General features: G+C 35.0%; 1 protein-coding gene across 4 annotated transcripts in view; it reads right to left on the bottom strand.

Moving 5' to 3' along the window:
• The window catches only part of EML4 (EMAP like 4), a 159,734-nt gene that overhangs the window by 49,692 nt on the left and 85,875 nt on the right, over window positions 1-24,167 (bottom strand). For 3 of the 4 annotated variants that reach the window (XM_068564015.1, XM_068564016.1, XM_068564013.1), the window contains exons 3-9: window positions 20,935-21,064; window positions 17,771-17,944; window positions 15,776-15,904; window positions 15,279-15,304; window positions 15,046-15,078; window positions 1,753-1,876; window positions 324-473 (exon numbers count right to left, since the gene is read on the bottom strand). In XM_068564015.1, the coding sequence (XP_068420116.1) occupies window positions 324-473; window positions 1,753-1,876; window positions 15,046-15,078; window positions 15,279-15,304; window positions 15,776-15,904; window positions 17,771-17,944; window positions 20,935-21,064 (766 nt within the window). The remainder of the gene's footprint in view (window positions 1-323; window positions 474-1,752; window positions 1,877-15,045; window positions 15,079-15,278; window positions 15,305-15,775; window positions 15,905-17,770; window positions 17,945-20,934; window positions 21,065-24,167) is intronic. The other variant, XM_068564014.1, reaches the window with a different exon arrangement.

Raw genomic sequence — 24,167 nt, 5'->3', positions numbered from 1 at the left:
AATCACTCTCAGAAGTATGTAAAAGTCTAGAATGCCCCACATATATTTGATGTTATAGGCCAGAAGAAAAAGACCATAAAAGATGTGGGAAAGAAGAAGAGGTCCCAATTAAGATTTATAGATGATACGTTTTATTGCAGTGGATATCACACCAACCATTTTGGAGGCCTGTAAGTCTTTTTTTTCTTTCTGAAATTATCTACAGAATGCCCATAATATCCTTAAGTTCTGAGTTTTCCATAGGAAATCATTTCCAATAAAAATCCAGATTTAAAAAATAAGAGCATGAAAATAAAAAATGAACAAATGTAAACAATACCAACCATTTCACACAGTCTGTATGACCCAGGTAGTGTCGTTGAGTTCTCTCCTCATAATTAAATAGTACTACTACTGATGCTATGAAATAAACGATTTCCCCGGTAGGAAGAAGGTAAACATTAGCCCGACAGTCCTTTCCTCGATAACCATATCTTAAAAGAGTCAAGATTTTTAATAAACATAATTTTCCAAGTTTAAATAAACAATTTTTGCATGGATACTTAAGGGAATCAGGAAGGTATAAGAAAAGAGGACTGGAATGGAACTAGAAAACTCATGTCCTGCCATTAGCCCTTGTGGAACCCCAAGAACTTTTATTATGCTTAAATCTTAGTTTCCTCATTCAACAAACAAATACATATTGTGCTCCTAATATGTGTCAGGCACAGAGTTGAACACACACATCTGAACAAAACAAATGTGGGCCTATGTCTCTAGAGGTTATGCTTTGCAAGGTGACAAAAATTAACACCAAATATATCATTAGAAATTGTGGAAAGAAAAATAACAGGATGCTAGGAGAAAGCATAAAAGGAGTATCTAATTTAAATGGAGAGAGAAAAAGAGAGAGATCAGAAGAAGGGCTATCTGAAAAAGTGACACTTATGCTTGACCTAAATGATGAATAAGAGATAGCCAGGCACAGTCTGGTATAGGCAGAGTGTCCACTAAGAAGTTGTACAGAATAACAGGATTGGTGAGTTTTCTCAAGCTAATTTCTGCCAAAAGGAGGAACTGATTCAAGGTGTCGGGGAGGAGGATGTAGGAGAATGAAGGCAGAAAGCAGAGTTCAAACTATTAGCTACTTCTGCTTCACTGAGAGTTTCTTAGAGGGTCTAAGAGAAATGAGACTTTCTAAGTGAAATAAGGAGCACTTTGTTTTATATACTCATTTTTTAAAAAAGTCTGGTGGTGAAGAAGTTAATTCTCAAATTAGAATCCACCTTGCTAATCTGAGCTCTTAATAAAATAATTCACATTATTTCACAGCTTACAAAATGCTTAACTGATGTTTTCTTACTTAATTCTTACAATGGACCTGTGAGATAGGGATTATTAACATCTTTTTATAAGTGAAGGAAGTAAGGTTCATTAGGGATAAGTGGCAGAGCCAAGACTCAAACACTAGCCTTCCAATTCTAATCTGACGTCTCTTCTACCACACCACAAGCACCTGCCTCGATGTTCGTAGGATACTGTTTACCCTATCTGAAAATATTAATTTTGGTGGTTTTAAATTGCTAATAGCAAAATACATGTAATATGTGAAAGGATTAGAGATGACATCTCCTTACTTTCTCAAGTGGTTGCTATGTTTATTACATTTACTTTTCTGGGCATAAAGACAATTTTGATAGAGGTCAAGTAAACTAATTTTTCTTAAACTAAAGACAAAGCAAACAAATTTGCTGTCACAATAGAAAAGGATACACCCACTCCAGTTTGAGCTTCTCAGGAGGCAGCTCTGTTCTGATGTCATCATAGTTGTCAACATCAGAAGGAATGAACATTGTAATTGGTCGACCTCGCATAAACATTTTAACATATTCTCCTTCTGTTAAGACACAAGAAAAAAATTAAGACAGATGTATTTGCTGAATATTCATAGAAAAGTGTATTATTAATGTGATACAACAAAAACAGATAAAAAATAGCTACTTCAGAGTTCTAGTCTCATTATACATGATTGCTTTTGTATAAAGACCTAGTCCAAAACATTGTAGGAAAAAAACCATTGGTCATTTCCTTAAGTAAGAATAACTATTTTCATAATTAAAATATAATTTATCTATAAGTTGACACATTTCAACAAGACGGCCAGGAAAGTTGAGGTACAAAAATGAAAAGAAAATAATTTTGTGATGGCAGTTTCTCTGACAATTGAAAAGAGATTATCCGAGTAGACAACAACCATGTCCACCACACTACCTGATCAACCTACTGACGTTTAATGGCATACAAAACATGGCCTCAGAATATACCATGAGGAGTGAAGTCAGACACCCTCTAAGTCAGGACGGGGAGAGAGACTAAGCACTCTGCTACACAGGGCAGTGACCAGAGCTGGATGGAAAGAGGACCAAGGTCCCCTACTTCACAATCATGCCTACAATCAGCCTTGAGTCTAAGCAATTAAATTATAATACACTAACATTTTAAAGACAGTGCAAGGAAACAGTTTTCTAGTTAGCAGCAAAAACATCTTTTATTTATATAAACCAATAGCTGTTTGTAAGATGTGCAACAGTCTAAAACTAAAAATGTTAAAAAGACAACTCCAGAATCAAATCAATATTTATTGTACACCTTTTACAAATGAAAACAATACTTAAGTGAACAAACGAGACTGTGTGTGAGACTGTGTTGGGATCCCTGGCCTCAGCATCCCAACCTACATACAGACAGGTTTAATAAATATTGATGGTGGTCGTGAAATGTTTACAAAAGAACCTAAGCGGGAAGGAGAAAATAAGGGACTGAGTACAAAAGCATAGGCAATGTCTAGAACTTGCTAACTTGTCTGTTATATGAAAATCATGTTAAAAACAGACTGAAAATGTGATCATCAACCAGAGGCTGATACAACCTTAGGACCTCTAATAATGACCTAAGCTACTAAGGAAAAGAGTAGATAATCCAATAGCTTATGTAATGCAAACCATGGAAGAAGGAAAGAAATTATTTGCTGAATGTCTGTAAATATTTCTTCAGAGTCAGATTTTAAAACTGTGCTTGTTATGGGTAGAAGTTCAAGTTATTTTTACTATTATTACTCATAGTGTGTTCGGCCTCAGGGTTTGATCTAAGAACAGGCTAAGACCTCCCACGCCATAGTTTTAATACCACATGATGTATGTCTCTATTACTTCTTTTTTTTTTTTCTTTTTTTTTTCTCTCTTTTTTTTTTTTCTATTACTTCTGAATCTAAGAGTGGGCTCTGCTTCCTGATGAGTTGTAGCATAGCTGGACTTTGATGATAACTAAATGATTTAGTTATCAGCTGTAACTATTTCCCTTCAGCAATCATCTTTATCTGTATCTCCTTACCATTTTTTGTATAGTTCACTTTCTTATAGGTGTCAATTTGTTACATACTTTTCCCTCTAGTTGTTTTTTTTAAAGAATATGAATTCTTAAAGGGAAATATCCTGTCCTTTGGAATTTCTTCCAAGATCACTGATCAGAGGTGTATAGCATAAATGCTTTCTGAATGGAAAAAATAAAATATTTAATAGATGCTTCTATTGCCAGTTAGAAGAGATTATATGTCCAGCAAAGGGAATGGGTTAGGGATAGCATCAAAGAAAAAAAAAGCCCTCTCCTTTGCTAATAGAGACAGCTCAGAATACTGCATTGATTCCTTTAGCAACTGTCAAGCAGCACAAGCAACTAACTATAAGCAAAGGAACTATGTATCTAGCACCTGTGAACTTTTCTAATATAAAAATGGCAGTGCATGTTAGAATGAAAATGCTTTTCCTGCCGATAAAGTGGCAGTATGCATGCTGGACGCAGAGAATATAATCTAGACACTGGGAACAATTCCTGAGACTGAGAGGGAGGCACCACATTACAGTGGAAAAAGCAGGAGCTTTGGAGAAAAAGACTGATTGGGATCTGAATCCCAGCTTTACCCCTTCCTAGCTATGTGACTTTGGCTTCATTTTCCTAATAAATAAAATGATAATACTACTTACCATTCAGAATTATGACTGAGTAAATATCACACTGTAAAGTGTAAGGTCTTTGACAAATATTTATTCCCTTCCCTTTGTGAAGGATTTATGACCATTCTAAACACTGTCTAGGAATTGCTTGTAATACATGATTTAACACACTGTAATCTCTCTTCATAAGCTTTAAAGTGACTGTCCACAGAACAGCAAGTGCAGCAAATAAGTTAGAATTCTGAGGGTTCTATCAGGTACACTATAATACATGGGTCACAAGTTCAAATATCTACAGGCCCAGGCAGGAAATGCAAAATGAGAGCAGTGGGAGAATACAGGACGACCGGTTGGGGTTCGGGCACTGGCATACACCAGGCCCCATCTCAGGAAGGCAGCAGTTAATCATCCTCAGGAAAGATGTGAGCCCAGTGCTGCTAGATCTTCTCATTTTTCAAGAGAAACAGAAAATCTATAATTTACTGTGAAATCTCCCAATTTTTAAACGTTTACTCCTTTGCCAAAAAAAGGGAGAATACCATGTGAAAACACACCTTTGGCCTGCATGTAGCTCACTAGTTTGCAACCTAAGGAGAGTCTTTACCTTGGGAATTAGGTAAAATATATAGATGAAGAAGAACCTCTTTCCTCCTCAATCACTGTTGAGTCAAATTCTCACTGCAAACCTTTTCTTGAGGCTGTCAGGCTTATTGATCTTATAGTCGAACAACTTAACAATTTGTTTTACCCAAATGCTACTTTCTGGCTGTCCTCACTGTATACCAGCATGAAAGTCAAGGGGAAGAGACGGGCCATGGGACTGGTCAAAGAAGAGTATGAGATCAGTAACATTAATTAATACATTAATAAGGTCTGGTGGTCTAGAAAAGGAATGTGAGAAAGAAATGATTAAATTATCTCATAATAATTAGTAAACACACTAGAGGGTTATCTGTATTCAATAGTGAAGCTGCTGCTTCCTGAAATGGAATTAATCTCAACATTTTATCTCCTATTTTGACATTGTGAAAATTCCTGGGACTGAGAGGGAGGCTATACAGTATAGTGGAGAGAACACAAGCTTTGTGATAAACACAGACCTTCTTTGAATCTCAGCTCTACCACTTACTAGCTTATGCTCAAATAAAATATTCTTCATTGAATCTGATCAATGCTTAATTATAAAAGAAGAAATTCAGGGAATTCCCTGGCGGTCCAGTGGTTAGGACTTGGTGCTTTCATTGCTGGGGCCCAGGTTCAATCCCTGGTCGGGGAACTAAGATCCCACAAGCTGCGTGGTGTGGAAAGAGAGAAGAGAGAGAGAGAGAGAGAGAGAGAGAGAGAGGGAGGGAGGGAGGGAGGAAGGAAGGAAAATTCTGTGGGATATTGTTGATACCATAAATACCATAAATTTTATTAGTTCATTTCTCTAGACACATATAATGCTGGAACTGGAAGAAATCTTAGAGCTCACCTAGTTCAAACGGCTACTTTTACAGAAGGGGAAACCAAGGCTCAGAGAGGTCAAATGAGTTCCTAGACTGTGTTCTGTTGGGAAATATTTTCATTCTAAACTATGTTCTAGATCTGCACTATCCAAAATGATAGCCACTGGTAGAACACTTAGAAGGCAGCTAGTGTGAACTGAGACATGCTGTAAGTGTAAAATACACAACAGATTTTGAAGATTTAGTATGAAAAAAAAGTAAAACATCTCATTAATGTTTTTTTATATTGATCACACATTGAAATGATATTCTGAATATACTAAACTTAATCTTACCTGTGTCTTTTTATGTTTAAAATGTTGCTACTAGAACATTTAAAATTATATGTGTGTTATACATTATGTTTCTATTGGACAGTACTGTTCAGACCGTGGTGATACCTTTAGGCTAGTCCACATAAGTCCAATTACCTGACAGTACAACTTCCTTATAATCCAAATAGTATTAGCCTGAGCTCTGGATCCCAACAACAGGAAATCAGAGAGTACAACAGAAGAGGAAGATGTTTCTGCTCTATTATCTTTTGGAAGAGTGAATGCTAGGCAAAAATTTGAAATACTGTATTTCCATGTCCTTCTTGCACACCTCTTAGTCCTTCCCCTTCAGTCTCCTCATGTGCTTCTACTTTAGCACCTCCCCTGGGCTGTCCTATCCTCCAAAGTCCTTCAAATTGCAAAATGATCATTATATTCCCTAATCCAAACTTTTTGGCATAGTTATTCTCAGGTGTTCTGAGAAAAGCAGTATTGCTGAAATAATTCATACTGATATAAATAACTGGTTATTAACATTACATGTTTAAAAGATGCTTATCAAAATTTATTAATCTTTCACAGATTATAACAAAGCAAAAGGAAAAATTCAAGGAGTGTAGAAGAAAATTAGTACTGGGCATACTCTGCTCCAAGATTGGTTCCTCCTGTGCTTTTTTTTCTTTTAAATAGCTTGCTCTGTTTCTGCACCTAGAGATTTTAAAGAAAGCCTTTCAAAGGCAACAGCAGAGCTTCAAGGGTCTGGACTATGACTTGTACTTGTTTATGTAATGGGTGCCGCTTGTAGAAAGCCTTCTGAACTTCTAGAATGCTTACAATTTAAAGCATCTTTCTCCTAAAGTTTTCACTTTAGGAATTCATTTTTATATTTTACGATCTTTAGAACTAAAGAGCTCCCCCCACAACTGAATTTGAATTTTATATTTAACTAAAATGTAGCTAGCTGTGAGATGCTACCTAATTCCAGCAAACAAACAGAAAATTTAAGAATCTTTACTTAATTTGAGCTTTTTCTCTGACACTACCAGTTCTATTCCCCAAAACCACAGAGCTACAGAACAGGCTGGTAAACAAGATGCTAGAAATACTGTTCACAATTTTATGGTAGAAAGTGACAAAGACCATTTAAGGAAAGTTAAAATCTTTTCTTAAAACTCATTTATTTTTAAACAAAATATTTCAAGTCCCAGTTAATGATCCAGTTACACTCGAATAATAATTTTTAAAAATTCCAATGAAACAATGTAATCTGTAAGGATCTTTGGTTTTTGAACAAGGAAATTGATTTGTGCTATAATAAAGTCTCAATTTCACCCCTTCTCAAAGGTCTAGTTGTAAAAATAGATCATAAATGTAGACTCCAAAATAAAAAGGGGAGTCATGAATTTAGAAGGATATATAATCTAATCTTATTGTGCTCATTTAAAAAATTCCTAAAAAAAAAAAAAAAAATTCCTAATTGTGCTTGCCAAATATTATGTAGTTAGTTTTACTGGCTGGGACAAGAACACAGGTCTGAAAAATCTGACCAAATACCAAAATGCTACCTTAATTTTCGTTGTTCTATAGGTAGAGTTCTACTAGCTGGTAAATTTTATTGAATTCTTAATTACATGGGGGTGGGGTGAGGTTACACAATGAAGATGTAAAAGATGTTAACCTAGCCTCTTAGGAGCTTACAAGACAGACATAACCAAGTCTTATGTATCTGCTGGTCAACACTTATCTAATTACAGTAAAAAGCCAATTTGCAGTTAATTACTTTCTTGAATCTAAACCTCCTTTAATCAGATTTTTCTTTGCTGTTTTGTTTTTTGGGTTTTTTTTACAACTGTGATTGCCATAAAATTACTTGAAAATATCAGACATGGGAGTTTGTGTAAGCATTTTAATTATTTGTACTGTGTGAAAAAGGCTTTCTTTGGTAAAAGATGGGAAATACGTCTATTCCAACAATATAAGGCACATAAAACTTCTGAAAGATTTGCTATACTGCTGAAAACATTTCTGAACTAAGCAAAACATGGTTGTACTTTACAAAGTCCCTCAAATCACTCATTTATATCCCCAGGAAAAGTTATCTTAAACACTAAAATGAAAAAAATTCTTCATTTTATCTGAATACACCAAGTTGGATTTAATTTTTTAAAAATAAGAAATCAAAAAAAGAAACTTCAGATATCGAAATATTTATCCCTCTAAGTCTTTCTCAATTAACTATAGCAGAAAGAAAATCAAGAGGCCCAAGGGGAACAATAAAAACCCATATATGAAATTCTAATTAAAGAGTATTGAGAGACTTCATCTTTAATGTTTTATTTCTTAAAAAAAAAAAAAAAAAAAAAAAAGGGACTTCCCTGGCAGTCCAGTAGTTAAGACTCCATGCTCTCAATGCAGGGAGCATGGGTTCGATCCCTGGTCGGGGAGCTAAGATCCCACATGCTGCATGGTGTGGCCAAAAAAAAAAAAAAAAAAAAAAAAAGTTAATTAAAAAAACCCCCAAAACCCAAAAACCTGAGTCAAATAAAGCAAAATGTAAAGATCTAATAAATCTGGGTGGTCAGTATATAGGTGCTTGAAATATTATTTGCATGTATTTTTAGAAAGATTAAAATATTTAATCTTTAAAAAGTTTAAAAAGCATCACTTAAGGAAATAATCAATAGAATATTTTTGGTGAAATTGTTCCTTGGAGAATCAACTATGAGTATAGCTCAGGAATGTGGCATGTGATTCACTATGCCTTTTCTTGCAGTTTTGTATATGTCACTGATCATTTGTACCTCTTTTTTGCTACACTAATCACAAGTTTCAGAATTCTTTTCAAAGTGCTTCAGGAAAACAGTAAACAATTGATAGAGTGGGCAACACATTGTGGAGTCTAACTGCGGTTTCTGGACAGAACGGATTTCTAACTATACGAGCTCAGTTAACTGGCATGCTTAAGGAATGGAGATTTTCTAATTAATTGCATTTTCTAGTTTAGATTTTTTTAAAAATTAATTTATTTATTTTTGGCTGTGTTGGGTCTTCGTTGCTGCACGGGGGCTTTCTCTAGTTGCGGCGAGCCGGGACTACTCTTCTGGGGTGGCTTCTCTTTGTTGCGGAGCACAGGCTCTAGGCGTGCGGCTTCAGCAGTTGTGGCACGAGGGCTCAGTACTTGTGGCTCACAGGCTCTAGAGCGCAGGCTCAGTAGTTGTGGCTCACGGGCTTAGTTGCTCCGCGGCATGTGGGAATCTTCCCAGACTAGGGCTTGAACCCGTGTCCCCTGCATTGGCAGGTGGATTCTTAACCACTGCGCCACCAGGGAAGTCCCTAGTTTAGATTTTTTTTTAAAAAAACTTATGCCTACAGTTGTGAAAATTCAGTATGGGTGAAAAGGCTTCAACTGGAATAAAATAAATATGCACAAGACTAGGATACTCTCATGAAAAGTCATATTCTCCATGTTCAAAGGGGGCACTTGGGACTTTTTTCTCAGCTGAAAATAAGGAAAGAGGATGTCAAGAACACATACTCTTAGAAGTTGGGATAATTTATACTAAAAAAATTGGACAGCATTTAAATACATTTTAATCTATAAGACTGTTACCAACAAGATATCAGATCTCTGCTTAAAAAAATCTCCAAGTGGGCTTCCCTGGTGGCGCAGTGGTTGAGAATCTGCCTGCTAATGCAGGGGACACGGGTTCGAGCCCTGGTCTGGGAAGATCCCACATGCCGCGGAGCAACTGGGCCCGTGAGCCACAGCTACTGAGCCTGCGCGTCTGGAGCCTGTGCTCCGCAACAAGAGAGGCCGCGATAGTGAGAGGCCCGCGCACCGCGATGAAGAGTGGCCCCCGCTTGCCGCAACTAGAGAAAGCCCTCGCACAGAAACGAAGACCCAACACAGCCAAAAATAAATATAAATAAATAAATAAATAAGACCCGGTGCAACCAAATAAGTAAATAAATATTAAAAAAAAAAAAAAATCTCCAAGAGAGAAGAGGTTCCCCCTTTTTGGTCTCCTTTTAAATACAGAGAATACCTGGACAAAGCCCAGACCTAGGGATCCAAGTAATGATTATATATCCTACTTAACATATGCCAATAGGTAAATTTTAGAAGTGAGTGTATTTTTTTGGAGGTGCAATATTTGGTTTCCTGCCCTTCCTGCTTATTCACATTTAAAATAGACTTAAAGCTAGCACCCTTCTTTCCAAATTCTGGAACTGCAAAGTTTTGGATATCATCTCAGAAACAGCAAGGAAAGATTCTATCTGTAGTGCAATTAAGGGCTTTTGATTTCTTTGGTTTGTTTCAAACTGTACCCCTCAGCAGGGGACAATATACTTCCTCTCAGTAGGTAACACAATATACAGACAGTGTCAGTAGGACTGCTATCCTATATTCTTACAGGTAAATTTTAGTTATTCTTTCAGATACAATGCTTAGTTTACACAGATGTGATCAGGTTTTAGGACAGAACATGCCTGGAGCCAACAGGTCAGAAAACAATACAAGGCACTGAACAAAAGCACCTGTATTCAAATTTTTTAAAGGTAGATTAAACATGAGTTAGTGAAGGTATGGGGGCTGCCTTCCATTTTCTATTTGCTATAAGAAAGAGCTTTCAAAAAGTTATTAAAGAGACTCTTGGCAACGTCTAGTCTAAGCCTAAGTATATGTAAGGAAACTGAGGTCCAAGGTCTCAAGAGTCATAGGGAAAAATTTATTATCAGATGAAGGATGTTTCTTTTTTTTTCATAATTTCCTTTGGCAAATGAAATTTTTAGTTCCTCCCCAACCAACACTCATAATTTTAGTCATTGTAGGATTCTGATTCTTTAAACTTCTGTGATTCACCCCTAACTAGGTCTCATGCTTATTATTATTCTTACGCTCTTCCCACTAAACAACTTTGCTTCCCTTTCCTAAGTGAGGTGTCCAATGACTCTTCTGTTGCTTAGAATGAATCTATATTTTATAAATGCAATGGTTAACAAATACAAAATTGTGTGCACACTATGATCAAGGACCTCCTTGCTACTCCTAACACAACAAGAAAGCTCTTGCCTCAGGGCTTTTGTACTTCCAGTTTTCTCTGTTCATGAAATTCTTTTCTCCAGATACCCAAATTGTTCACTCACTTCATTCAGGTGGCTCAAATGTCACTTTATCACTTTATCAGAGATGTCTCCCCTAACCACTCTATATAAAATAGCAATTGTCTACTCTCCTTATTCTTTCCCAATATGTATTACCTACTTACATATTAAGCATTTACTGTCTGTTTCTTACAGGTAGAATGTAAGTTCCACAGAGTTCAGACAATGTAACTGCTGTATCCCTGTTTCTGGGACAGAAACTCCTGTTTCTGGGACAGGTCCTGACAAAACACACTCAATAAATATTTGTTGAATGAATCTTTAAAATTTTAACAATGTGTATCTGATAAAGAAACAATAAAGAAACACATCAGAACTGTAATAGTTGTTAAAATGACAAGATTATTCAGAGTTTTTTTTCTTTCTCCTATTTTGTAAATGAGTTTATATTGTATATTTTTAGATTATTTGAATGACTGTTTGGCTAAAACAAACTACTGAAGGATTTTAGACAGTATGTACTTCAAAATGACTTTTAAAGTATTTTTCATCTGAAGCCATTTTGGACAGATAGCTAGGCAGCTAGTAAGAATTAGTCACCTCTCAATTTTCTAAGATGTTACAGTAATAGTTCTTCTATCTAAATACACCTGTAGTTAAGCTACTACTGCACTGGTTTGGTAGTTAAGCAAGAATGAATTTAATCATAGAGCAGTGAGGCAGCTCTATAAGAGGAAGTAAAAGTGTGATTTGGTGACTGAGGAGTTCTCTTTTCCTCAATTAAGCAGATTTCTCTCCAGTAGGAACCTGAATCATTCAGGTTCTCAACATGATGAGACAATTAAAAGAGTTTAAGATGTAACAAGAGAAAAGTGATTTAGGATTACTCGAGCCTGAAAAGGACAGTTAACATGCAATAATTTGAAGACATTCAGGTTCTGCTCTAGAAATGAGAACATGTGACACTTATTTTCCATATTTTAAAAATGTAATATACTAGATAATGATTATAAGGATGAGCTTATGAGCTGTACTCATTTTATTACAAAATTTACCTAGTACATTTCTCTTGTGATGGGAGAGGATCCAACAGAACTAGGGAGAAGAGTAATGAAAAGGGGCTTAAGTTTCAAGGATTTGAGTGTAGATAAGGATCTAATTTAGTAAGAGCCTCTTTTTATAGGACATGGTGTAACATGTCCTTCCCCCCACATCTAGCCTCGGAGATTGTCCTGTGTACATCTCATTTCACCTCCCACTGCTTTCAACCATGGTTTCCTTCCTTCTGTCTAAGTGCTTATCAGAATACGCAGATTTATGCTCTTCTACTCTGCTGTGTCTGAAGGACACAGTCATTTCAGGTAAAGTTTTCTCTGCTACCACTCACTTACATGTACCAAATATAAATCGGCTTGTTCCCAAAACAGGGCAGATGACTTACAGCAAGTCACACTTGTCACTGTCAAAAAAAAGAGCTAAAGAATAAATCACATTTTAAAAAGACTGTCCAAAAATGACAGATTTTTTAAAAAATGACAGATATTTTAGATTAATACCTAAAGTGTAAGAAAATGTGCTGTGAAATATGTTATGCAAAATGAATACCAAACTTAAATTTATCCACAACTTACATCAAGTGAAGATCACCTATTTAATGGTCATCTTTTCATCTTAACTCCACGTATTTGAGTACAAGGTTGAGTACTGTCACACTTATATTAATAACTAAAATTTATTTGGTGCTATGTGCCAGGTACTATGTTTAAACACTTTATTATCTTTAATTTTTATAATAACCCTTTGAGGGTTTATTATTGTCTCAATTACAGATGAGAAAACAAAGACTTAAGAAGGTGAATTAACCTGCTTATGGTCACAAGCTAAGTAAATGGTGAAACCAGTCTTGACTTCAATTACACATGTTTAAACATCTACACTATGTTGTTTGTTACACACCTCTATGAGTAAATTAAGATTTATAGACAACTCAAGTGTAACTGTCCAAAACCAAACTATTCTTTTCTACACATCTACTCCTCCTCAAATGTTCCTTATTTTAGTAGATGCCTCTTACCTACTTTCAAGTTAGCCTTCATAGATTCCCTCTGTTCCTTACCTCTCATACCCTACCTGTAATCTCCTAAACCATCTAGAATCCATCTACTTCTTTCCATAGGCTCTGCCTCACAGGCAGGCCTGAATTATATAACAGGCCTCTGAGGCACCAGAGTTTTCCTTCAAGATACACTCTAATGATAAATATAGCTGATTAAAATGGCAAAGGAACAGGCTCAAATTCCAAAAATAAGGCTTAATGCAAGCAACATTTGACATTTTAAAATTCCAACACCTGGAACAATCTTCTTCAGTTAACAATTCTTGTAACAGAATTTAACTGACTTTTCCAGTTTTTCATTCCATCCTTCTTCCCCACTTTAGTGATGCTTCTCTAGCAAAACCCTTCCCTTTTAAATACATTTACTTACCTGCCTATTTGAATGGTTTTGAAAATTGTCACCAACACAGAGCACTCACTTATATACTAATCATAAGTTAGATCCCTTTTCCTTCCAAAGGACATACCACAGCACGACAAAGAGAAAGGTAGCCCTTTCTCATTTACCTTCTAAGGATTTTTATAAAATGTAAGCTCTTTGGCAAAACATGTAATAATAGGAGCACCTTTTTATAGGTACAGTGTTTTCTGTTTTTTTGTTTTTTTTTTTTTAAATTTTATTTATTTATTTATTTTTATTTTTGGCTGTGTTGGGTCTTCGTTTCTGTGCGAGGGCTTTCTCTAGTCGTGGCAAGCGGGGGCCACTCTTCATCGCGGTGCGCAGGCCTCTCACTATCGCGGCCTCTCCCGTTGCGGAGCACAGGCTCCAGACGCGCAGGCTCAGTAGTTGTGGCTCACGGGCCTAGTTGCTCCGCGGCATGTGGGATCTTCCCAGACCAGGGCTCGAACCCATGTGCCCTGCATTGGCAGGCAGATTCTCAACCACTGCGCCACCAGGTAAGCCCTGTTTTCTGTTTTTAAAGTACTTTCATACATATTATTTCATCCTTCAGCAGTCTTGTGAAGTAAGCTTTATAGTTATATTCTCAGATTAGAAAACTACCCAGAGATGTTGCCATTTTGCCTGGGTCACAAGGTTGTTATACAGTAGAGCCAAACACTAAACAGAGACTCTCCATTCACTGCTCTTGCCACTATATATCACTATCTCTCTCTTTTTAAAATGTTTTGACACATAATAAGAATTGCCTTTGTAAATAAAATTTCATTTGTCTTTAAGGTATTTCAACTATTACTTAATCTATACTTAACTATAAATTATAAAAGAGGGAGCAAGACCTAACTGAAGGAGAACAGCAGCAATAATCAGCTTTATTTAGAATTTCTACGTAAAAACAAATGATCCAAAGAAGATTGCAAATACTTTTCTTATCAGAATCAAAAGTGAAAATCTACAGAAATCAAGTTAAATCTCTAACAAAAATTTTAACCACATTGTATATCATTAATATAATAAATAACCCAGAAAATAAAGATAACTATGACACATAGAAATGAGCTGTAAAAAGCATGCACGGGAAGGACATGCTTTTATTTAGAACAGCATGCTTCAATTAAATTTGCAGGCAATTGAAGGAGAATGTAAAACTGATGTATAAATCTTACCTACTTTGCAATTAAATTAAATACACATTTACAGAAAGTCTTCTCTCCTTTTTTGGGTCAGAACAAGCCAACAACAGCAAGTAGCCAGAAATTACAATTAATATAAAAGAAAAATTTAAGAGGAAATGGATTTGCTAGACTTATTATATTGTAAGTCTTAGCTTCAAGAAATGAGTGATTATTTGCAATGAAGTTGGCAAGACAGGAAATTGAGTTAAAATTTATCAATCTTTTAAATGGCTTTTCTAAGTACAACTTTTATTTTTTTAAAAAAGGGGGAAATTCCCCTTGGTATTATACCTCTTTGTAATGATATCTTTATTCCTACTGTTGACCCTGAATCTTCAGAGCTCAGAGAAATAGAAAAGTGGTTGGATTCACTAGTTCAAATTACTATATTTCCTTTATTAAGAGGAAAGTCGGGTAGTATAAATAATGAAAAGCCAAATAAGAGATCCAGGAAGAAATTAACTAAGAAGGCGACCAACTGTGTAGCTTATTCTTACCTTGGCTGTTTTTTTCACGGGTTGACATTTTTGCTGGTTGAGACAAAAATGACATATCTTACAATAAAAATTAGATCTTTTCTTAAATGACTATAACAACACACTTCTTTTTTATCACTGTGAGCTAATAAATAAAGTACACTGAATGAAAGTAAGTCAATGTTCTTATCAAAAGAAAAAATTTAACTGATGTAGAAAAGATAAACATTTTTTAAAAAGGATTTTTAACTTACCTTGGTTGATGATGACATCTTTATGCCTACAAAAGGAATTCAAAGACATTTATTTTATAATTTTATTTGGCTGACCGTTATAATCACCTGAAGAAATTGCAAAAGATTCAATGTCTAGGCTACACCCCAGATAAATCTCCAGACGTGAAATTCAGGCATCAGTATTTTTTAAAGTTTCTCACTGGTCTAAACTACTAATATACTGCTTCATAGAAGAAGGAATATTCCATTAGGATCACTTAAACAATAAAAGCATAGAAAGAATTTATGAAAAATCCTCAAATTTTACGAGATTATTGAAATTTATTATGAGTTCAAAAGCATTAACTGGAAGACAGCCTTATTTAAAGACACAAAAGGAAAAATGCACTTAGAAGAAAAAAAGATATAAATACAGATTTTTAGAAATGATTCAAATGTGGCATATAATTGTACATGCAAACGTGATAGTCAAATAATTAATAATTTTCAGATATAACTTAAAGTATAATACTTACTTGTCTGCATTTTTTATAACTTTTGATATTAATTTTGATGTTGAAACTGCCCTCAGTAATTTATTACGGGTATCGTCTGAATTTTCCCATGAATTATGTGACTTTTCAGCTGTTAGTGGTCGTTTTATGCTGGAAGAAACATATTAGTTTCTTAGAAAAAAATTCTATGAGTAGCAATTGACAGTTTGACTAGAACATAAAAGCAGTAATTAACATTTTCTTAAAGCTAATCCAGAAAAGAGAACGAAGGATTAGTTGAAAGGTTCTGTGCCTGGATGAGTCAAGGAGTTAAACAAGGCAATTACCAAGTCTGTTTTTTAATTTTCACTATTATTCAGAAGATTCACTAGAACAAATATTACTTGATTTAAAAAAAAACAAACCCATTTGCTTAAATCTGAATAATTACTCTCTCTCAGAATTTATGAAATTGCGTGAATTTGTGAAAAAACCCATACTTGTTCAAAATCATTACAAGGCTGCTATTTTCATTTTTTATGTCCTCATGTAATTAAATTATACATGGTACAAATGACAATTTCTAAATAATTGTGGGACTAAAAGTAAAACTCTTGTTTATATCTTTTAGAGTCAATTTTATCCATGAAGTAAAAACAATTTAACACAAGAATGTTATATTATCAAAACTGCTTCCACATATTCATAACTGAAATTTTTTAACTTATAAACGATTTTTTGGCTGCACTGCTAACTGTCCTACAACTCATCCAGCCTTCAATACTTCTTGTAATAGTATATCCAAAGAGCAATTCAGAATGGCAAGCACATTTCCAAGAGACCTTAAGAAGCTGAAAAAAAGATCTGGGACAAAGAAGATGCCAAGTCAAATCAGAACCTTAAAGAGATTGATTATAAAAAAAGCCACCTTTAACCACATACAATCCAAAGTTGCAAAACATTAATAAGCTATATCCAAGAAAAACTCCACATCAGACCAGGCAAAAGAATTACAAACCATTTAGATAGCATAAGAATCTGCATGAGACACACAAAGCATTTTTAAAATGTTAAACATGCATCAATCAAGTGAAGGGTGTTGTGTTTTCCCAAATTTCCATTAGAGATTTGAGGCAAAATATTAAGCTAATCAAATAAAAATATATTATAAATCTTTTAGGAATGGATGTCATTTATTTTTATTAAAATCCTAGCCAGTTCTGGGAATGGTTTAATATTTTCCTAAGATTTCCAAGAGGAAGTATGATGATAAAATACATCTATACCTAATCATAAAGCCTGAATCAACATCCCTAAAGCAGGCAAATTTCATTAAGTTGGTCTAAATATTTAATTACAAGGCAGCTGTAGTGTTGAACTCCCAGCATGCAGGTTTAGATCCCCAATTTAGGCTCACACACATTGTTAGAATGTTTCTCCCTTCTCCCCTTCTCATAACTTTAAAATATTAATTATTATAGACACAGAGAGAAGCCCTCAAGCAAGCCTTTAGCATAGAAAAGATTAGGTGAAATGAATTCAATTCTCTACTCAAGCAAGAACTTATCCTCCCAAAACCCAAAACTGAAACTGAGATGCAGTCACAATGAAGAGCCATTTGTTGAGAAGGGCCCTTGCAAGTTGAAGGTTGTAATGATGCCAAAATATGGTGAGGATAACAACATACGGCAATTTTCTATCCATGGCTATAAATTTATGCACAGTTATATATAAATTTTAAAATATTCTATAATTTTACTATAAAAATGTTGTTTTGGTTTTAGAGTAGGTTACTTTTGCCTTCCTTTCATCAAATTGTTCATAACTTTTTTCCTCCAGTTTTAACTGATAAATTTGACCTCAAATTTTCATTCCCCAATGTGTTAACATACAGATTACAGCAACAAAGAAACGGGGGAAAAAAAGCCACCAGGCTTTTCTCTTGGAATCCATGGATAGCCAATTTCTTTCTCAAGTCACAGAATTTAGGTATCGTTACAACCATTCCCTAGCTCTGTACTTGGGGTCAGTTAAAACCTTTTGGTGGGAGTAGAATTCTTGCTTTCTTGAGTTTGTCTGTGTATTTGGAGAGGCTGTGAAGAGGGCTGGGGAGAAGGTGATGCTCGAATTTGTGGACTTTGATCATTAGAGTGAGATTCCTCTTTTTTTTCTCTCTGTCCTTGTGGTTTTTCTTTCTTTTTTTCTGTACCACTGTAAAATAAAGTATAACATGGAACAACACATATTTAAACAAATAAAAAAGATATATCAAACGATGGAAAAAGTTACTATTATATAATTCAAAATCCTAAATCATACAGCTAATACAATTTATACTGCTTTCATTCAATAATAAAAATATTTCTTTAAAAAAATCTTCAGTAAAGATTAAAATCTTCAGCAAAGAATTTATTATAATTCTAAGGCAACATATCCTAGGAAGATTGCCCCTCTGGACCAAATTGGCCTCTAATGCATTTTGCCACCTTGGCAAATTTGGAAAGACAGTAGAAGCTCTCTTAACTGACTTCAATTTACCCAAATCAGAGCATTAGTGACACTTTACCTCTGTAAAGCATACTGATGCCCAAGGAACACTAAATGTTCATGTTTTGTAGGTTATTCTTTAACTCCTGTTTCTTCTGTATACTTCTGCTTCCGCCAGTTGAGTTTCACACTTACGAAGAGTCAACTGTGTTTTCTCCCCCGAACCTGTTTATGCCAGTTGTACTTGTTATTTTAATGATTAAGTTAATAAAATACAAAGAAAATTGACAAAATGTACATAGGAAAGAGAATGATAATTTCTATGTAAACTAAGCTGAATGCTCTGGAAAGACTCCATAAAAATGAGTTACTAAAAAAACTGCTGTTAAATTGTGTAGGTGACACAATTATAAAAGATTATGAAAAAAAATCATAGAAAGAGATGGGTTCTAATTCATATTGTTTTGCAAGTTGTAAATTTCTTACTCTGTCTTAAAGAATGAAACTAAAAATTATAAAAAATGATTTATGGGTGTATTTTATGCAAGATAGTCAACAAGCAATCTAATCAGAGATGCATACTTAGAAAGAAAGAAGGGGGAGACTCAGCCTTTCATTAAAAAGTTGACAAATGAACATATGTGAACATATTTTAAGTTAAAATATTTAAGATATATATGTATTAATTCTTATGATTCCACACTTTGACTCTTGATTAATGAAGCATCTCCTATTCCTGATCACACTGGATAAGAATCCTTATATTGCACAAACACTTATGATAGTATTACAAAGCAGATGGAATCAATGATTCCAGGGTTGAAAAGGTATAAAACTATCAAATATCTACACTTCTTTTTTTTTTTTTTTTTAATTTGGTTGTGCCGGGTCTTAGTTGCGGCTGACAGGCTCCTTAGTTGCGGCTCGTGGGCTCCTTAGTTGTAGCATGCGAACCCTTAGTTGTGGCATGCGAACCCTTAGTTGCGCCATGCACGTGGGATCTAGTTCCCTGACCAGGGAACTGCACTGGGAATGCAGAGTCTTAACCACTGCGCCACCAGGGAAGTCCCTACACTTCTTAACCAAGGGACATTTTTTAATTTGACCATAAGGTACATAAGCTACAAAGAAGTATGTTTAAGAACATTCTAAACAAATATAAGTAGTACATACAATTTAATCACATGATAATAGTGAATAATCTTAAAATACAATTTTGACAGTAACATTTCTTAATATGATTCATTCTGATACCTTCTGACTTCAGACTGACTTTCGACTGTCTTGTTCATGTTCAGTTTTTTAATTATGTGCTGAGAAATACAATTCTACCTGAAAAATATCAGATTAACTTTGCAACTTAAAACTGAGTTAGAAATTACTTCTTTCTTGTTGGTCTTCAAACTATCCTGAATGCATAGTATTAGGCCAGTAGTCTTATGTGGGCCCAGTAGATTTCTCTTCTGGGTTATTTAGAAGCAAAACACAAAGCCCCTGCATCATAAATTAACAAACTTATCTGGTTTTAGATTGTTGAGTCACTACTGTACATAATACTGACCACTGTACATAATACTGACCACTGCACATAACTGCAGCTATGTAAGAAAAATGGGCTGAATCCAAACAATTACTGGACACAAGGAAGTTTATTATTAAAAATTGTATTAAAAATTTCCACTACATATTAGTTTTTCCATAATTTGTCCTTTTCTCCTGAAACTGCAGCAAAGGTAATACATTTTGGCATGCTTTGGAGGAGAAAGTCTAGATTCTGTAACAACAATGACTTTAATGACTGAATTCTAGAAGGGGATTTTTAAGAGGCCTAAATATCTTGTCATTTCTTCACCATTCCTGTAGTCAAATGTCTGGTTAACATTTGTAAATACACACTGTTAAATAATTCAGTCACTGGCATTAGTTTATTGAGGCAACCATTTTCCATCAGCACATTTTAAATATTATTCTATTACTGAAAGTTTTTCTCCAATCATTCGTTGAAGAAAACAGCTATAAGATTATGTGGCTGATCTCTTAAGGTCTCTCCAAACTCTATATGGAATAATTTGCTGGGTATTACACAAAAGCAGAAAAATCCAGTAAGCAATTTTATTGGAATACATTGAATTAACTAATTGATGAAAAGAACATAGAGAACGTAGTCCACTGAAACTTTTATATTACAATAGTTCCACTGCCCTCCTGCCCACCACCCCTAACATACACACACAAACACACAACACAGTAATATAACATTTTGAATTAAGCCTCAATTTTATAGTCATGATTAAAAAATAAAAGTTATAGCATTTAACCTCCCACTAATATACATAAATACTGAAGAGTCTACTCCTTTAAAAATGCTATATCAAATGTATCACTTGCCATGGAAAATTCACTTATATAATTACATTAAATATAGTGATGTTTATCGCATCAACAAATGCCTATTAAAAAGAAACAAAACCAAACCAGGAAATGAAACTGCTTGCTGTCTTTAGTAAGAACCAAAAGCTTCCTCACACTACTCCATAGGTGTGATGAATGTAAACTCAGCAAGTACAGGCTGGATATCTCTGCATTCAGAGACAAAGAATTCAAAGGACATGCTCACCTGAATTCCATACAGCTCTATTTCACATTCTTTTCAAAAGCAGACTGAGTTATCACATTCAATTTTGCAATGTTAGCTTTTTTTTACAAATGCATACCTTTTAGCAGCAGATGAAAGAGTTTCTTTTCTTGCGATTGAAACAGAGCTGGTGTGACTTGGTTTTCTACTTGCACCACTCCCATTGGTTATACAGGACATGGAAATAGCTTCTCGAATGCCTGGCTGGCCTAGATATGGTTAAGAAAAAACTTTAAAAATCAAACTTCAAAATATTCCTCAAAGATTGGAGCTTAAAAAATTAAGTCCATTAGTGGTTAAGTCCATTAAGTCCGCTAGTAAGCAGACTGTCCCCCCCATATGCAGCATACAATATTATTATTTTTCAATAAGTGTTTATTGAGTATATAGATAAGAAAGGAATGAGCTCATTAAGATAAACATTTGTAAACTGAGACAATTCTATGTGGTATATATAAAGTTATAACTTATTTGGAAAAAGTAAATAAAAAGACAATGAAATACTTATTTCCTCTATAGAATAATGAACTTTGCTGACTTGTACACCCAACTTTAATTAGCTACATCTCCAGTATGGTCTATAGTTCAAAAGGAAGTGAATAAGATCTGGAGGTCTCAGAGGAATCCATCATGCAGCATACAATATTACTGTCTGAAGATTTAATCTCATCAAAATAGATCTATAGAAAAGCCATGCTAAATTAAATTGCTAAATAGCAACTAGAGTCATTCTCTAGCTAAATGGTTTGCTATTCACACATAGCAGCTTTAAAGTGCATGATTCAAAGCTATGCCTCAAGTAAACCACAACTCCCCACGTATCAACAATTTTCAGAAATAGCTCAGGTTCTGTTTAAATTTAATTAGAAATCCTAGAAATCATAAATGTTGAATCTTAGAATATTGTTCCATATAAATAAAGCATAATTATATAAAATAACCTGTTATCTTAATTTATACAGTAGAAGGTTTGGAACATTTATTCCAGTACTCCAATAATCCATGTGACGGATATGCTGCTATGGTCAGGAAGACTCACAGTCACAAGATAAAACAGCCACATCTACTAAGGGGCAAGTTTATCTAAAAATGTGGGAATAAAGAATAATTTTGAATTTTTGGACTCAGTTTTCTCACACGCACACAAGAAAACCTAACTTTTACATCTGGCTTTCATGTTTCTTTGTTTGCTTTACTTCATAAAGGCACAGAAAGCAAAAACATTTATGTATAGAGCCTAAAATATTTTGCACCCTAGAATGTTACATGTATGATAGTATAGCACTGCTTTTCTGACAATAATATGGTGTTGGGAGCCACTTATATCATAATCATCTAAAGTGCTTCTTTAATATTGAGATTCCTAGACCCTTCCTCAGACAGAATGAATCAGAAGAGAGGAAGGAAAAGACCTACTATATTTATTTTTCAAACTTCCTAGGAAATTTTTCACAAACAATAAGGTACAATAACCCCTAAATTAGGCTAATATCACTGGTCATCAGATCTAGTGCTAGTCTGCCAAATAGGTGACTTCTTGTTATATTGACTCTTTCTTTTTACTCTGGTAAAATACTCATAAAATTTACCATTTTTTTTAAAAATTATTAGCACCTTTAATTATTATTTATTTATTTAGGCTGTGTTGGGTCTTCGTTTCTGTGCGAGGGCTTTCTCTAGTTGCGGCAAGCGGGGGCCACTCTTCATCGCGGTGCGCGGGCCTCTCACTATCGCGGCCTCTCTTGTTGCGGAGCACAGGCTCCAGACGCGCAGGCTCAGTAGTTGTGGCTCACGGGCCCAGTTGCTCCGCGGCATGTGGGATCTTCCCAGACCAGGGCTCGAACCCGTGTCCCCTGCATTGGCAGGCAGATTCTCAACCACTGCGCCACCAGGGAAGCCCTACCATTTTAACCATTTAAAAATGTGCAACTCCGTGGCATTTAGCATATTCACAACGTTAGGCAACCACCACCACTGCCCAGGTCTTTATTGCTAGCTTTGGCTTTTTTTTTTTTTTTTTTCCTATTTCCTTAAGATTAAATTTATGTTATTGATTTGAGATCTTTCTTCTTTTTTAATGCAGGCATTTACAGCTATACATTTTCCTCTGAGCACTGCTTTTGCTGTATCAACAGCTGATTTCTGAAATATAATTTTTAAAACATTTTGTTACACAAAAAACCCATTAGCCACTATATTAAAAACATATATAATCTAAAGCCCACTGCCCATGCTCTCTTCCAATGTTCCAAACTTCATCTCAAAAAAAGAGACCAATTATACCCATTAGGATGGCTATTATAAAAACAAACATATAGCACAGGGAGCTCAGCTCGGTGCTCTGTGAGGACCCAGATGGGTGGGATGGGTCGAGGGGGTGGGAGGGAGGTCCAAGAGGCGATATATGTATATATATAGCTGATTCACTTCGTTGTACAGCAGAAACTAACACAACATTGTAAAGCAACTATACTCCAATAAAAAAAACAAACAAAAATAACAAGTGTTAGCAAGGATGTGAAGAAATTGGAATCCTTGTGTATTCCTGGTAGGAATGTAAAATGGTACACGTGGTGTAGAAAACAGTATTCGCTGTTTCTCAAAAAATTAAACATGGAAGTACCATTTGATCTGGCAATTCCAATTCTAGGTATATACAACCCAAAAAATTGAAAGCAGGGAGTCAAGCAGATATCTGTATACTCATATTCATAGCAGCATTATTCACGATAGCCAAAAGGTGGAAACCACCCAAATGTCCATTGACAAATGAATGGTACATATATACAATGGAATATTACTCAGCTTAAAAAAGGAATGAAATTGTGAAACATGCTACAACACGGATGAACCTTGAAGATATTATTCTTAGTGAAATAAGCCAGATGAGAAGAAAAGGGCAAATATTATATGATTTCAATTATTTAAGGTACCTAGAGTAGTCAAATTCATACAAACAGAAAACAGAATGGCAGTTGCTAGGGGCAGGGGGCAGGGGGGTGGGGCAAGGGAGAGGATTGGATGGATACACACTTTCAGTTTGGAAACATGAAACAGTTCTAGAGATGGATGGTGGCGATGGTTGCACAAAAATGCGAATGTGTTTAATGCCACTGAACTGTACACCTAAAAATGGTTAAAGGGGTAAATTTTATGTTCTGTATATTTTACCACTATAAAAAAATGTTTAAAAAAATCAACATATCACCGATGTTTCTAAGTCCTACAGTTTACTGTTGAAGTCTTCAAAGGCTTTCAAGGTATCCTGTGAAACTACCATTCATCTTCACAGGATTAGATGGCAGTGTTATG

The sequence above is a fragment of the Eschrichtius robustus genome, chromosome 15, assembly GCF_028021215.1.
Source record: "Eschrichtius robustus isolate mEscRob2 chromosome 15, mEscRob2.pri, whole genome shotgun sequence".
NCBI lineage: Eukaryota > Metazoa > Chordata > Mammalia > Artiodactyla > Eschrichtiidae > Eschrichtius > Eschrichtius robustus.
Note: the sequence above shows the minus strand (reverse complement) of the source record. Positions and strands in the feature narration are given on the sequence as shown.